The sequence below is a fragment of the Dermochelys coriacea genome, chromosome 4, assembly GCF_009764565.3.
Source record: "Dermochelys coriacea isolate rDerCor1 chromosome 4, rDerCor1.pri.v4, whole genome shotgun sequence".
NCBI classification, from domain to species: domain Eukaryota; kingdom Metazoa; phylum Chordata; order Testudines; family Dermochelyidae; genus Dermochelys; species Dermochelys coriacea.
In genome coordinates, this window is record NC_050071.1 from 101588596 (window position 1) to 101605728 (window position 17133).

Below are 17133 nucleotides of genomic sequence, written 5' to 3' on the forward strand. Positions count from 1 at the left end.
ACTTTGAAAGGATTCGGGGGCTGGTGTACATATGTTTTTTTCCTGTAGGGCAAAGGCAGAGCCAGGCTCGCCGACAGGGGAAGGGGGATGCAAAGGGGTGAATTGCCCAGGGGTCCGGCAATTTAAAAGGGCCTGGGCGGATGAGATAGATACGTATTTTTTAAATAATAATTAAGATAAAAAAAATCTGGTTTTCTGCTGCTGCGGCTGTGTCCAGAGCGCCGGCCCCCATTGTGACAGTGACAGTTTGCCGCAGCTCTGCTGCGCCCTGCTGGTCTGGCGGTCTGGCAGAGCGTCAGCAAGAGCAGCCTGGGAACTGCGGAGCTTGCTGCCTCCTCGGGAGCTGCTGTGCTGGCCTTCTGGCTGTAGGTCTGAGGACAGGGAGACTTTAAAGAGGAACAAGCTCCCTCTGTGCTACCAGATTTCCTCCCCCAGGGCTGCAGCTCTGCCCCAGACACAAGCCAGCAAGTTCAGCCACCCAATCGAGTCTCTGAGTTTGCCGAGAGGCAGCTGGGGCTAGCCCTCCCCCTACCCCCTTCACTGCTGCTAGCACTGGCTGACGAGATGCTATCACAAGCGCAGGATGAGGGGCCACCTCCACCGCTCAGCCAGGGAACGAGGCGCGGGTTTCCCTCTGCCTTTGCCCCTGGCTGCCTCCCCTGTGTTATCCCGGTAGATGTGGCGCACCATACCTGCTGTCTCATTGCTCTGGGCGTCAATGTCCCACAGCACCAGCAGCACAAGCTTTGTATTATATGTTTTAACTTCGTTGGTCATATTCAGTTACATCTTGTATATCAGTTTTTTCCTTGTCTTTCGATTACACATGAATCATGATTAGGTGTTTAATTAGCATACTTGATACTTTAGGTGTGTTCTTACTTTGTGCTGCTTTAAATGTTTTTTATATATTAATTCCATAATGTATTTAATTTAAATATATAATTCAAAATAGATTCTACATCTTATATTTAGGTTCACAATTTGTTTAACATTGGTGCTGTAACTGGAAAAAAAAAGTTAACTTGATCAAGTAACGCCACAACTTATGCATAGTGGGTTCTAATGTGTTATCTATCAAAAGGATAAAAAATAGTGTTGTAGAATCATAGAATCATAGAATATCAGGGTTGGAAGGGACCCCAGAAGGTCATCTAGTCCAACCCCCTGCTCAAAGCAGGACCAAGTCCCAGTTAAATCATCCTAGCCAGGGCTTTGTCAAGCCTGACCTTAAAAACCTCTAAGGAAGGAGATTCTACCACCTCCCTAGGTAACGCATTCCAGTGTTTCACCACCCCCTTAGTGAAAAAGTTTTTCCTAATATCCAATCTAAACTTCCCCCATTGCAACTTGAGACCATTACTCCTCGTTCTGTCATCTGCTACCATTGAGAACAGTCTAGAGCCATCCTCTTTGAAACCCCCTTTCAGGTAGTTGAAAGCAGCTATCAAATCCCCCCTCATTCTTCTCTTCTGCAGACTAAACAATCCCAGCTCCCTCAGCCTCTCCTCGTAAGTCATGTGCTCTAGACCCCTAATCATTTTTGTTGCCCTTCGCTGTACTCTTTCCAATTTATCCACATCCTTCTTGTAGTGTGGGGCCCAAAACTGGACACAGTACTCCAGATGAGGCCTCACCAGTGTCGAATAGAGGGGAACGATCACGTCCCTCGATCTGCTCGCTATGCCCCTACTTATACATCCCAAAATGCCATTGGCCTTCTTGGCAACAAGGGCACACTGCTGACTCATATCCAGCTTCTCGTCCACTGTCACCCCTAGGTCCTTTTCCGCAGAACTGCTGCCGAGCCATTCGGTCCCTAGTCTGTAGCGGTGCATTGGATTCTTCCATCCTAAGTGCAGGACCCTGCACTTATCCTTATTGAACCTCATTAGATTTCTTTTGGCCCAATCTTCCAATTTGTCTAGGTCCTTCTGTATCCTATCCCTCCCCTCCAGCGTATCTACCACTCCTCCCAGTTTAGTATCATCCGCAAATTTGCTGAGAGTGCAATCCACACCATCCTCCAGATCATTTATGAAGATATTGAACAAAACGGGCCCCAGGACCGACCCCTGGGGCACTCCACTTGACACCGGCTGCCAACTAGACATGGAGCCATTGATCACTACCCGTTGAGCCCGACAATCTAGCCAGCTTTCTACCCACCTTATAGTGCATTCATCCAGCCCATACTTCCTTAACTTGCTGACAAGAATGCTGTGGGAGACCGTGTCAAAAGCTTTGCTAAAGTCAAGAAACAATACATCCACTGCTTTCCCTTCATCCACAGAACCAGTAATCTCATCATAAAAGGCGATTAGATTAGTCAGGCATGACCTTCCCTTGGTGAATCCATGCTGACTGTTCCTGATCACTTTCCTCTCCTCTAAGTGCTTCAGGATTGATTCTTTGAGGACCTGCTCCATGATTTTTCCAGGGACTGAGGTGAGGCTGACCGGCCTGTAGTTCCCAGGATCCTCCTTCTTCCCTTTTTTAAAGATGGGCACTACATTAGCCTTTTTCCAGTCATCCGGGACTTCCCCCGTTCGCCACGAGTTTTCAAAGATAATGGCCAAGGGCTCTGCAATCACAGCCGCCAATTCCCTCAGCACTCTCGGATGCAATTCGTCCGGCCCCATGGACTTGTGCACGTCCAGCTTTTCTAAATAGTCCCTAACCACCTCTATCTCTACAGAGGGCTGGCCATCTCTTCCCCATTTTGTGATGCCCAGCACAGCAGTCTGGGAGCTGACCTTGTTAGTGAAAACAGAGGCAAAAAAAGCATTGAGTACATTAGCTTTTTCCACATCCTCTGTCACTAGCTTGCCTCCCTCATTCAGTAAGGGGCCCACACTTTCCTTGGCTTTCTTCTTGTTGCCAACATACCTGAAGAAACCCTTCTTGTTACTCTTGACATCTCTTGCTAGCTGCAGCTCCAGGTGCGATTTGGCCCTCCTGATATCTTTCCTACATGCCCGAGCAATATTTTTATACTCTTCCCTGGTCATATGTCCAACCTTCCACTTCTTGTAAGCTTCTTTTTTATGTTTAAGATCCGCTAAGATTTCACCATTAAGCCAAGCTGGTCGCCTGCCATATTTACTATTCTTTCGACTCATCGGGATGGTTTGTCCCTGTAACCTCAACAGGGATTCCTTGAAATACAGCCAGCTCTCCTGGACTCTGTTGTAAACCTCAGCCTTCCCTTTCTAGGGGGGCCATTAACTGTTCTTCCCTGGGGCCCGGAATTGCTGTTGGCAGGCCTGGGCAGAGCTGGTGTAGCCCGGAGGAGACTGCTTGAGGGGCTGACAGGCTGGTTGTGTTAGGAGCTGACACCCAACCGGGCACAGGCATGACTCAGTCGTGCTGGAGGCAGTGGTAACAAGGTGACTCACAGCCATGGTGCCCTGAGAAGTGTCACAAATGTAAGATCAGGAAAAGTTATCTGCAAGTGTTGAGGAATAGGAAGGTATTTCTTCTCATTGGAGATTCAGTTATATAACCTTTTGATTTCATTTTGCCTTTGTTACTGAAGGCTTTCACAGAGAATGGCTGAGAGGAAAATGGCTGGGATTAAATGTTCTCTTTGGATATGTCTACACTACAGTGTAAGCCCAGGGTTCAAACTCAGGCTCAAACCTAATTCCCTTCCATCTACACCAATATTGTGCTAACTCAGGGCTCAGAGCACAAGCCACAGCTTCTGGGAGCGGCTTGAGGTAAGTGCCGCCCAGAGCCTGCACCCCGAGCCTGTCCCCACGCCCCAGCCCTGATCCCCCTTCTGCCCTCCGAACCCCTTGGTCCCAGCCCAGAGCACCCTCTTACACCCCAAACTCCTCATCACCAGCCCCACCCCAGAGTCTGCACCCCCCAGCTGGAGGCCTCACACCCTCCCTCATTCCCCAGCTCGGAGCCCCCTCCTGCACCCTGAACTCCTCATTTCTGGCCTCACCCTGGAGCCTGCACTCCCCACCAGAACCCTCCCCCTCCCCCGCACCCCAGTCCCAATTTGTGAGCATTCATGGCTCGCCATACAATTTCTATTCCCAGATGTGGCCCTCGGGCGAAAAAGTTTGCCCACCCCGATCTTGTGGCCTTAAAATAATGCTTAGGTTCTATTGGAGCTTTATTGATTCACACCAGCTGAGGATCTGGCCCTAAAAATTTAGTCCCCTTTCAGAAATTTCTTTACAAATTAAAACCACACATATAGCAGTCTGTTTACTTAGTTTATTCATACAAACAATGATTACACAAGACTGTATATTGTTTGAAGACTGCAATAGATTTCTAATTTAACAACTCTGTAACAAAATTTAACTAAATTTAACATTTATGAAAATATAACTCTCTGATTGGGTAATTCTTCCCAACAATACAAAGTTTTACATAAAAACATTCAATATGATCTATTAAGTTGCAAACAAGTTAGGAAAAGTCATTCAAGTCACTTGATATACTATATTGGCTTTTACATAGAACATTCACACACTACGTTAAACCCTAGGTTGGCATTCGTTTCTTGGAAATTTAGTGGCATGGAGTTCTAACTTCCCAAAAAGAAAAATGTGATTTATTTAAATTCTTTTAAAAGTTTGCCAAGGACATGCCATGTTTAAGATAAGTAAAGGGTGGGATGGGAGGACCTTTTCACCCTTTAGATACAGATAGCCACTTCTTTTAGTTAGGTGAAGCTGTTTTTTAAAAAATAGTTGACAATATTTCACAATTTCTGTCTTGAAACTGATAAAACTGTATAAAAGGCTCAGAACAGTTGTAAAGCAAGAAGTGAAACATAAAGGAGCATACATATAGTATGTAAAAGTAAGAAATCCATTACCAATTGGAACAGTAAAGAACCTTTGGACAGCCTTTAGATTTTATGGAATATTTCAACACATATACACGCATATTCTGTTAGTCCCAGAGTATTTGGTCATCTGATCTGTGTTGAACACAGGAAAGAATAGGAATGGTAGTAATAAGGCAAACATTATCAAGAATAATACATGGCATGTCTGAAAGCTTTCTATTAAGATCACTGTAGGGACTTAAGAGATATTCCAAACTTTTATACAACAGAGGGAATAAGTAACCTTTTAAAGAGAGAAGTGAACAGGTGTTTGACTGTTTATCTGTTAATGCCCTTTCTCTTTGAAAAAGTATTTGTTTTATCCAGTACTAATATGCACTGTAAAAGAGATAGAAAAACAATACAATTTCAGTGTTAAACTTCTTCTTTTATGACCTAGGTAATAACTAGTTTTTATCATTTTTATCAGACTATAGAAAAATCCTTGCATGCAATGTTTGTAACTTTCAGTACTTTCATTTCATTTCATTCCATTTAGATGAAGACTGATTTATTACCTCACATGTAGATGTGTTTGTTGTTGATTGGCTTCTACCCCTTTCAACTCAAACGTTAATCCCAATTTTTTTTTAAAAAAAGTAGCTATTTCTTTAAATGATGGAATGCATCAAGTGTTCCAGGTTGGCAGGTGACATCTTGTCATTGCACCATCAAGCAGAAAAACACATTTTTGCAAGTGGGTATAAACTCAGGGTAACAGTTGACCTAGCTTTGTCCACGAGGCTATCTGGATTATAAAATAGTGTCTTGCCTCCTATCCAACAATAAATTGAGTTTTGTCTCTAGCTAAAACTCTGGCAACCCCCAAATAAGATTATCTAATTCCTGTAATGGTATAACAATTGTAATAGTATTGCTAGAAATTGTCAGTGAAGGCCCTGGATCTAACCTTGGACTAAACCTTGTATTCCAAAATTTTAAAAACCCTGCAGCCCATTGGATAAATGTTTTTCACATTTGGTTGATTTTTTTTTTTTGCTTATTTTTGTTCACATAAATGTAAGAATATTTGTTGAGAAAAACAGCATTCCTGCCCTCAGCTGTTCTTCGTCTTTCAAGAAATGCACTGGTACTTACTTTTGAATCAGAAGACTAGCCTATGCATATGTATTATGTATTCAGGAAAACTAAGTACATGTTTCTAATCAGTTATCAGCAGCAAAATTGTGTCCTCTGCAATCTATGGCTGCACACACTTTGTCATAACAGTAGTTATGTTTTTTGGGTGTTGTTGTTTCGCTTGTCTCAGGGTCTGTCACTGTGATGGGGCTATCTCTTGCAAACACTTCAGTAGACTCTCTCCAAATGCAGTCTGCATTCACCTTGAAGCTATAATTGTGACACTTGGGCCTAATCACTTGTGTTGCATTACTGAAAATTTGACGGCTATTTGAAGTAGCAATTTTAATTTTCAGTGCTGCATCTACTCGATCCACTACAGTGTAAGTACCTATACTTCCATCATCAAAGCCAACAATAATATTCAAATGCCTCTGTGAGAGAGAAAGAAAGGTTGGAGTTTTGTAAAGGGAACAAGCACCAATGTTTTTACCATCAGCCAGTCTCATTACAATTAAGCTAGAGATGGCACCATTGTCGTCATCCTCTTCATTACGAAAACAGATGTACACAAGATAGCGGCCATCACGGGACAGCCTCTGTCGCCAGATAATGCCGGGGGCATGAACCACACGAAGTTTGCCGCTGTGTAAATCAAGCACATTGATGTTCTCATCACCATGGGATAGAATTCCTAGCTTCCCATTGGGGGATATTTCAAAGTCTTCTAAATCTTTTAAGAAATTACTAGGCAATTGTACACGCCTGCAGATTACTTCCTCTGTCAGACTCCAGATGTTCACTGTTTCAGTGGATGTTATAAACACTACAATATCTGGGCAGTCTGGGATCAATTTAATATTAACAATTGTGGCACCATCATCGCAGCAAAATTTCTTGGTTATACTTCCTGTCCAGAGACTTACTGCCAACACTTTATTCTTTGTCATTCCAACTACAAATGTATTAGCAGTGGTTATAAACGCATTCTGTAAGGCAACTAAAATATTGCAAACTCTGTGTCCCGTGGCCAGTCGCCAAACTCTGGAGGCATTTTGTTCACAGAGCGAGACGACAAACTGATCGTTGTGTGTAATCATCAGCTGAGATATCCTTTGTCCGTTAATGCGGAAGATATTTTCGCCGGTAATGGTGTGCCATACATATTGGCTACATTTGTCATCTGATGTAATCATTATGTCTCCAGAAGAGGTCAGCACACAGTTTTCAACAATACCTTCATGTTTGAACACAGCTTCAATGAATCCAGTGCTGAAGTTCCACTTATGTACAGATTCTGATCCATCCAGTGTATAAATTAATTCACCTCTGGTTGGCAACACCAGTCTTTGGATGGGTTTGCCAGATTTGTCAATATTGGACATAGCAGTTATGATATCTATATCCCAGATAGAAAGGACACCACTGGTGGATAAGGATAGCAGCATGTTATGGTGACTGGGTTTAATTAGTCTGACTATGGTTCCTGAGATTTCCTGTAAGCTTGCCATACACTGTCCTGTATCTCTCCTCCAAACAAAAATGGCTGAGGTATTTTCCATAGAAGCAATTATACAGTCACCGTTTTTGGATAACACAGCAGATATAAAGCGCTCATTGTGTTTTGCTCTGAACTTTTCAGCCACTTTCCACATGCCAGTGTCGAGAAGTTCTATACTGAGTGCCTTACAAATTAAAATTGCACTTTGGTCTTCAGAAAGTTCAATGCTGACAACTTCACTGTCTTCTTTCCTGCAGTCGAAGTCATCTGTCAGTTGGGGATTTGTGATTTCCTCAGTGTTCCAAACTGAAAGGCCGCCCTCATTGTCCACCATCACCATTTCTTGAGCAGTGTCCAGAACAAAAAGAAATTTGACAAATCCACCTGAAAATTCAGAGGTCACGGTGGACAGTTTCTCTCCACTTCCTAAGTGAAATATAGTGGTGGTGTTAAGGTACTGACCACAGAATGCATAGATTCCATCTGGAGAACACTGTACACAAGTCACTTCATACCAGCAGTGGAAGTGATAAAGAGGCCACCCATAAAGTAGATCTATTACAGTAACATCTTTGCTGGCTTCCAGCCAAGCAAGTGCATGATTAATGGACAGTGTAAATCCATTTATAAAATTTGAGCTTCCCCCAATTCCACAATGTTTTGATCCCTTAATTTCTACTTCAGACAAAAGACAGGAATTTTGATTATCGTAAATCAAAAGTGTGTTCTTTGTTGTAGCCACTACAAGATATTTTTCATCATTTGTAAGTTTTATCCCTAAGATAACAGATTGAGCTGTTGTAATTTGCCTTAATAGCTGGCGAGTCTCTGCATCCCAAGTACTGATGGAGCCATTTTCCAGAGCAGCAATGATTGTATTTGGATTAAAAGTAGGCAGGATCTCAGTGACCTGCATGCAACTGGATGACAAGGGTAGTCGCTCAGGGCTGTAAGTCACATCCATGGAGGAGTGCAAAGGAACGATAGAGCAGTATTTGGGTCCATCTTTGTCACATTCTAAAAGAAGGTGTCTCAATTTAGGCAATGAGCTGACAACTGGAAGAAGCCTCTGTTGCAATTCAGCAGAGAGTGAACCTGGATATTTTGTTACTTTGAACTTTATACTGCGAAGGGTACTTGCCAGAAATTTCAGCTCCTTTTCTTGTGAATAGTTATAAGCCAATTCTATGTCAGAAAGTGCTTTGTCAAACTGTCCTATTTTAATCATTGTGTACAGCCAGCTGAAGTTCATAATGACACCATACAGCAGATCGTCTGATCTTCCACATCTTGTCAAGTGATACAAAAGTTCTGTCATTTTTCTGTGATTGACAAAAAAGATGTCAGGCTCTAATGGATTACACTGAAAGACCCACGGCTGATCAGGTGCTTGCCTGTCAAAAGAGGTGAGATCCATACAGTGCTTCTCCTCATCATTCATGCTTCTACTGTTATTGTCAAGGCACCCATTCAAATATTGATCTTGGCTGTAAAAAGATTTCCTTCTTCCACCTGACCAAACTCCGAGGAAGTACTCTGCCATGATTGTATGCATTTCATGTACATCTTCCTCACTGTGGAGATACAATTTCTGGGCAATAAGCTGCAGGTGCCTATTTGCCCACACTAGAAGTGTTACATTTTTCACTTGCCGCTCTATCAAGTATCCCTTTAAGCCCTCCTTAAGCCTTGCAATGTATATGTAAGGTACCCTCAATGGGTTACATTGCCTGACACTATCATTTAGCTCATACATAACACTGTTGTCAAGAGCTAAAATATCTTCCAATTCCATTTCACTCAGGCCAGATTTGGACATTGTGATGTAGCCCAGTGCTCTCGACAATAGCTTTAGCCCACACTTGTTTTCTAATGACCAAAATAACTGCTCGATGCTTTCATGAACAGTGACACAAAGGGAGGACTCATCAACATCTTTGTGAGATCTCCAGTTCCTAACCTCTCTGAAGGTTAAGTTTACAAACATAGGCAGTGTGCACTTTGAAAAAGCTTCATTGACATAAATTTGTTGCCCTGATGTTACTTTTCTTTTAACACGCAGCAGCTGATGTTTCAGTACTTGGCTGCACATCTTTCTGTCTCTTGAAATCAACTCAATGTAGTTGTCCTCTTCATGAATAAGGCACCTCAGTTTTTGCAGGATCCCATGTTTGTTCGGCAGTGTTGACATGATTATCCGTACTGAACGGGGAAGGTGAATGGGGAGCCACCATAGTTTCCTAGCATCATCGTTATCTGAAAGCTGCTCTAGGGCATCAAATATTATAACCAGTGGTCTGTGAAATGAAGACTCATTCAACAGATTTATAAACAAGTCCCGAAGATCATGAATCTTTTTAGGATAACTTTGTACTAGGCAACGATAATTAATTGCTAATTGTTCACAAATACTTTGAAGCAGATTCTTAAGATCTGTACTCATTTCTGTGGATCCCAAAAATCTTATAACTACCACAGGGTCAGATTCTGGTCCCATCTCTTCCTGCAGCCAAGTATAAGCCTATAATGTAGAAGCATAATTTAGTTAATGTCTAAATTAACAGAGCCAAGTGAAGCACAATAACAGAGCACATAATTGTTTTACTTACGGTTTTATAAACAGCATTAATTTGTTTGAAAACATAAGTTTATTTTTGAAGTGTTCCTGTCTGAGTGGAAATGTTCTAAATAGTGGGGTTTTAGAAAGTGTTAATATTATACATCATGAATGAAATATCAGATTATATGTCATCTTTAACTCAAGCAATACTGCCAGAGCACTCAGTAATACAGCTGTGGAGCTGCGATTTTCAGTGGAGATAAGTTCACAGACGTCTGAAATGTGCTCCTCACACTTCACCATGATAATCTAGTTAATGATTGGACAGGCATACGTGAACTAAATGACTTCTGAAATTTTGAAATAAACACAAATCATGGAACTTCTGAAGCAATTCAAGAGGATCTGAAACAAATTAGCATGTCTTTAACGTGCTTTACTTGTAAGACTGATACCATATAATCATTAAATGGTGTCACATCCTTATAACACCACGGAACAGGAAGGGAGGGACTAATGATGTTACGATGGTGTATTTGTAAAGTTGTTTATTTCACAAATAAATTAATTCTTACCAGTGATCTAGGAATTGGATGAAATATTTGCATTTCCTTAGAAAGCTCTACTAACAATTATGTTTTGGCTGGAAATATGATATGAAGATCTGGCTACTAGGATGTACACTGCCTCTTTCCTGAATAAATATCCAGTAATGTGCAGAAATTGGATTTATTGTCTGTATCAAAGACTAATCTTAGATCTGTTGATACCACAATAAGGAAAATGGGAATTAATTTGGTCTACATTTACTACCTCTATTAAGATTAACATATTATAAAATATATTGTTTTTTTATTTTTTACCTTCTTTGCCACTTCAGCTAATAAAAGGGTTTTTCCAGTGCATGGTCCTCCATATATGATAAGAGGGTTAATATGTCCTGTTTTGCTGTGCAGAGTGTATCTATGAACTATGTTTAGCGCCTCACACCTGTACTCATAGAAAGAGGAGTACGTTTTACATAATGAAGAGTGTTGAAGGACTTCATCATAAAGCAAGTCTGTCTCAGTGTCAAAATTCTGTTGTACTGTTGCCTGAATTATATCAATCATGTCTTCGTAGAACTGTTTACCAAGTCCTTCAATGTAGTGGTTTTCCACTTCTTGTGAATAACCAAGTTTCATGTCACAATGAGTAACAGAAGTGTACACTCTCAGATTAGATGCTGCAACAATAGTAGGAATAAATTCATCCCGGAGTTTGATCAATTTCTCATGGGTTTCTGGATCCCGCAGAACTTTCCCACCTATATGAATTACATCCATGTATTTTCCCATCTCTGGAATTTTAACAAAACGTTCAATGTTGGCAATTTTCCGAATGTAACAGACACACTTCTTCAGGAAAGCTGCTGTTTGTTTTCCCAAGGCAAAATCAAGCTCATCTTCAACAGCTGGAGGGAATAAAAAAGAAAACAGGAAAACTGTTAACTTCCTTCAAAACAGAGGAAAAAAATCTCTGTTTCCTCTAGATGAACAAGCAAACAAAAAATACTGTATGCAAAATGTATCAGGTGCAGTTTTATTAAGTACTAGCTATAATACAGGACTCAGGCTCAAGCATGTATAAATTTACTTTTCTCCTCTTTTAAATTATGTGTGAGAAATGACAATCAAAAATATACTTTGATAATTGTGGAAATATTGCTAGGCTAGATTATGAATCAGTGCATAGATATAGAATATTTTGTGTACGTATTCTGAGCTTTACCAGAGGAAAGATATCTCTTTGCTTGGCTGTGTTTCATTTTTCCTTTTTCATGCAGCAACTTCACAGCAGTCTTAAAAATCTTCTTAATCTCTTCTGATATGTCCTTCCATTTGTTCTCATTCATAGAATTTGAAGATGATTCCATCTTTTAAAAATATTCATAGTTAAACAGTAGCTGTAACATCAGTTTCTACAACTTCAGAAAGCAAAGGTTTAATATTTAAGGTAATGATATACATAAGAAAGGAGAATACAGTAAATAATATAATGCATACATTTAAATAACCCTCCAATATATTTACTCTTAACCTTTTATATTGGACAAATCATAATTTCACATTATAAATTGTCTGTTCTGAATATAAAACATAAGACTTCCTGACATAGTGCACAAAACTAAAATGTAAACAACATTATTCAGGGGGTAAATGAGAATAACCAGTAAAATATGAAGAGAAAGTGGGTTTTTGGGTCAGGCCTGGAGTACTATTATTAGGGAATAATAATATTTTTAGATTAACTTTCATGCTTGGATCTCAAAGCTGAAAAGTAGGCACAAGGAATTTCAAATTAAGCACCCCAAATTAGGTGTCACTTTTGAAAATATTGGATTTTATTTGATGGTACTTCAGTACTTCCTTTGCAGAATGGTGATGATAATCTGACTTGCCTCAAAGGGGTGGTGGTAGGCTAAATTCATTCATCTTTGTAAAATGCATTGAGATGTCTGGAGGAAAGTTCCTGTGGGCCAGATTGTAACCAGGAGAGAGAGCAGCCCATTGGCAGTTAGGCAGGAAGTGGGTGGAGCTTTGTCTTTCCTTTTAAGACCTGCATTCCAGCTAGGACAGCTGAGCTGGTGCAGAGAGGGGAGTAAACTGTACCAGGAAAGAGCTGACACATTATACTTCCCCCTATGGAGGAAGCAGGGAGCAAATTGTGGCTCTCTGAGTCACAGTTTTGTCCCTGCTCTGCTCCTTGTATTGAACAGCTAAACACAGCCCCTTTACATATGTCAGATTTTAAGATTACAGGCTAGCTCTATTTAAGTACAAAGTAATTTATTATTATTTCTGATTTAGTGCTAGATTGTCAATTTGCAATCTGGTCCAGAGTATGGGGGCAGCACCTCGTTGTGCTGCCTCAGGGAATCACAATCTCTCACAAAGCCCTTCCTGCAGAAAATTCAGAGTTGCAGATCATTTTATATTCTGTCTGTTACTTCTGTTTTGTTTACTGGGTGTAAGATTGCACTAGTGTTGATATATGAACCTTTTCTGCTTACCCTTGTGGGACAGTAGCTTGGGGAAATCTATAAAATGTTAATAAACAAAAATACAAAAAAACCCTTCAAGATCTATTGAAAGGGCTATTTTGGGCTTTGGGGAGGACTATGTAAGTTGTTGCCCCCCCCAGTGATAAATAGTTCAGTCTCTGCTGCACTACGTTTTCTTGAACTCTTTTAAGTCCTTACTGCTCAAACATATTTTATGCAACAGAGCAGGTTATTGCATTTTGTAACATGGTAAATGCATGCTATGTAGTGGTTTAATTTCCTTTTGTAGTGTAATTACAGTCAGTGTGCACTAAAATAAAGTGTCATTTTGATATTGCTTTGGGATATAGCTCTACCTTAAAGGGTTTATTCTCTTCTTGGAGGGTCAAATCCTCTCCTTGGAAAATAAATGGCTCTTGCTATATGAAGGTAAAATTGGGCCCTGTATCATGCATAGCTATGGTCAGACAAAGTTATGTGCACATAGAGTCATAGACTATCAGGGTTGAAAGGGACCTCAGGATATAGGAGGTGAGAATAAATGGGACTGTTCAAAAATATTTTACTAAGAAACTTTTTTTTAATATGAACCCCAATTCAGGGTAGTCCTTGAGTGTGCGCTTAATTTTAATCATTTGCTTAGCTTAAAGCATGTGCTTAAGTGTTTTGCTGACTTGGGGCCATGGGGAGAAATTCACATTTGCCATGTAAGTCCTATTCATGGACTTTTAATGAGAGCCCCATGCAAGGGCTGAGAGAGAATCTTCCCCACTCCAACAAGCGGGATGGATAGAGGCACCTATGCAGTCATTCCTCAATTGCTGCAGAAGGCTCATGAGCTGTAACAGTGCTTGCAGCCCACTATCATTGCCCTATAAAGGTGACAGTTGTGACCAGTGGACCATTCTTAGAGCCAGCAGCCTTGGTCCATCACTCCCGGTGGTGTCCCACACTTCCTCCTTCTGGACCATCACAGAGCCAACCTCTGCAGTGTGCAAAGAGTTCATAGACTATGGAGGTTCATTCCATTATGACCCCTAAATTGTTTTCAAATGATGCTGGTTAATTCCATCCGCTATGACCAATCTATATAGGTTTTTTTATTAAGGACATGAAGGTAATTTACCGTATTAAGATTGTTCTTCAGCATTTCAGATTTTGGTCTGAGGTAATATGCTGGTGGCACCGCATTTTCATCTCTACAGTACCACTCTTCCAAAATCCTTGTCTCTAGCTTTGCCTCCACAGCAGCATCTAGGATCATTTCAAATTCCGATGATTCAACTTCTCCTGGTATTCGGATGGTCCCATATTTTTCTCCCAACAGGCCCTGTGTATTTACAACAAAGTATGGGTTTAGTGTCCCTTTCCAGTGATGCTAAAACCCTAGTCAGGATATGGCTAAATACTTTGATAAGATTCAACATGGCATTAACATCAGTTCTATCGCTTTGAAGTTACTAGGAAAGTAAATAAATATAGTTAGACTTTGCAGAATTGGATTTTTATTTTTTTATATTTTCGATGGCTAATATCAATGTTTATTTTAAAGCATTTTTTCCAATTTTTATCTCTTTAAATTTTCATAGTTCTGGGAAATTATAGGGGTGTCAGGCAATAATTATTTAATGAAATAGACATTAAGATTCAAAAGTTAAAGCTTTATAACCATTAAAACACAATCTATCAGACTCACATCAACACATACAAAGTAAGTATCTGAGTTCTTCAGTAGCATTTTTCTTTCTTTGCCTCTCTGTAAATTACTATTATCTATGGAAATATTTTTCATCAGTTTGAGTGTGTACGGTGAAATCAATGGCTACAGACATTTACTGATAAAAATCAAATCCTTCTGAGCCTAAATATAGCAGAATACGAATTCTTACTAGGACTATTGTATTGAACAGCAGTTTGGTTATAAGGGCTTGGATATTTAGTATCTTTCTTAATAATTAATGCTAACAGAAAAACCTAAGGATCAGGGACATTGAAATTCTGCAAATGAAAACAAATACTCAAAATATATTTTATTAGGGAACCAACTATATATTTATATGATATGATGGCACAGAACATAGGTTGCCATGAAAATCCTGTGTGGCAGTGACAATGAAAACTCTGTTTGCACTAGGTAGAAAAGAAGCACCAGGTTTTTCAGCATAAGCGGTTACTAGCCACATTGCTCTTTGAGTACTCCAGGTGTTTAAAGTGGTGAAGAGCTGAACTCTAAGCTGTACTAATCTTTTCCTTTTACAGCCAGCTCTATGCCACTACAGCGATCAGGCCAGGGCTGGATATGCCACCTTTATGGCCAGAATCTGCCAATGGCAGGTGTGGGACAAAGCAGCTGCGCTGCACTGCACTGCACTGGAGAATCTGGCTCCTAGCCTCTCTTAGAAACGATGATATATTGTTATCTAAAAACATAAAAATCTAAAGTTTTCAAACATTTTGGCTGAGTCAGTCATTATAGACATGTATTTTTAAGGTAACTTTCTTTCCATTTTTATGAGCATGGTCATCCTTAATGTTGTTCATAAAGCGTGCAGATCTGCATTATGGCCTCCTTGACTTCTATGCCTTCCTCTTATTTTCTGCAGTTGAATGTATGTTTTCATTTTGATGAAAAGTCACATGGCATATTCAGCCTGATAACCATAAAGCTATATTTTTATAATATTAGTAACAGCAACAAATACTCAGATTACAATTTAAGAAACACAAGCTGCTTCACTGCCTTGAGAACTCTCATTAGCAGAAAACACTGAAGATATTTATCCAAATAGCTACCTGGTGAATGAACGAATGAAAAAAAAAAAAGAAAAGAGAAAAATTGGTCAAAACTAACTTAAATACTCAGGTTGTGCACCAATTTTCTATATTAAGAGAAGAATTGTTCAAAATCTCAGAGCTGAGATGTGGTACCTCAGGAGTTAAATTCTGTTACAGAAGTTATGATGGGGTTATAACTCTTTTAGCTAATATATTCCTGGAGGTAGCACCTCACCAGTATTCTACAGAATGAGCATTGGTCGGATAATCATATAGGAGATACAGCTCCAGACAGAGATTTTTCAAATCTGCAGCTAGTTGAGATTAATTTTGGACACTATGGGTTGCGAGTAAATATTAATATTTTATTATTCTTTCAGTATTAAACTCATGATTTCTTGGCCAAATATCCTAAAATCTTTTCTGTGTTAGCCAAAAGTGATGGTTAAATTCTTACGTGAAGGAGTTTTTGTTTTGGACAAATGAATGTCTTCGTCCTAGCAGGCCTGTACTGAGTTATACATTCTGTTTTTACTCTGAACTTCAGCTGACTCTTGTGTGTTGTCAGTAAGCTTTAGCTGGACCCTAGCATATATTGTTAAATAATGGATTGTGTGTCCTTCAACTCTGGACCCTTAGGGAAATGTGTCCACATGTCCATAAAGGAACTGCTTGGAACTGGTATAGGGCAGGTGTTTTCTGTGATTATTAAAATAATAATCTGTCGAAAGATGCTTTTAGTTTATCAGGATTTAGTCTAGCAGATTATTTCTTTCATAATGACTTAGTTACAGATATCTTTTTCAATTAATAAAATAATGGATGATTGAACAGATGTTTTAGCCTATCAATTGTGTGAACCAGATACCATGAAAAAAAGTCCCTGGCCAATAGGCTATTTTGTTCGTCTCTTTTCTGTAAACTCATATCGTATATAAAGAGATGACTGTAGTTATAGATGCATATTGTAGTGGACAAAATGATGTAACTGATAAGGGATGCTCATAAATGCTCTGTAACTAATAAAATTAGTAATTGACAAAATGAACAAGGTACATGTGGTATAGCAGGTGTGTTCTTTAATCAATGTATCAGCAAAACATTTAATGCATGGATTAATGTCTATGCATTAAGAGCTAATTGTGGTCACAAGTGGTCCCAATAGTGATAAATTAGTTAGAAATATCATTGGCTTTTTGATTCAAAATAAGATCAAGCATGACAGAGGATTTTTCTTGGTTCTGAACAGTATCTAATAGGTCAATTTGAGGGAGTTAGTCAGAAGTGAACTGAGGTAAAGCTGCCATCGTCTCTCCAGT

The 17133-nt window shown here is 39.9% G+C and overlaps 1 protein-coding gene across 3 annotated transcripts in view; it reads right to left on the reverse strand.

Moving 5' to 3' along the window:
* Positions 1–4228: 4228 nt before the first annotated feature.
* NWD2 (NACHT and WD repeat domain containing 2) overlaps positions 4229–17133 on the reverse strand; it is a 123076-nt gene continuing 110171 nt past the window's right edge. For 2 of the 3 annotated variants that reach the window (XM_038401059.2, XM_043513987.1), the window contains 4 exons: positions 14166–14369; positions 11767–11911; positions 10860–11449; positions 4229–9957 (listed from right to left, as the gene is read on the reverse strand). In XM_038401059.2, the coding sequence (XP_038256987.1) occupies positions 6022–9957; positions 10860–11449; positions 11767–11911; positions 14166–14369 (4875 nt within the window). In that variant the 3' untranslated portion in view covers positions 4229–6021. Of the gene's footprint in view, positions 9958–10859; positions 11450–11766; positions 11963–14165; positions 14370–17133 lie in introns of those variants that run through there. The other variant, XM_043513988.1, reaches the window with a different exon arrangement.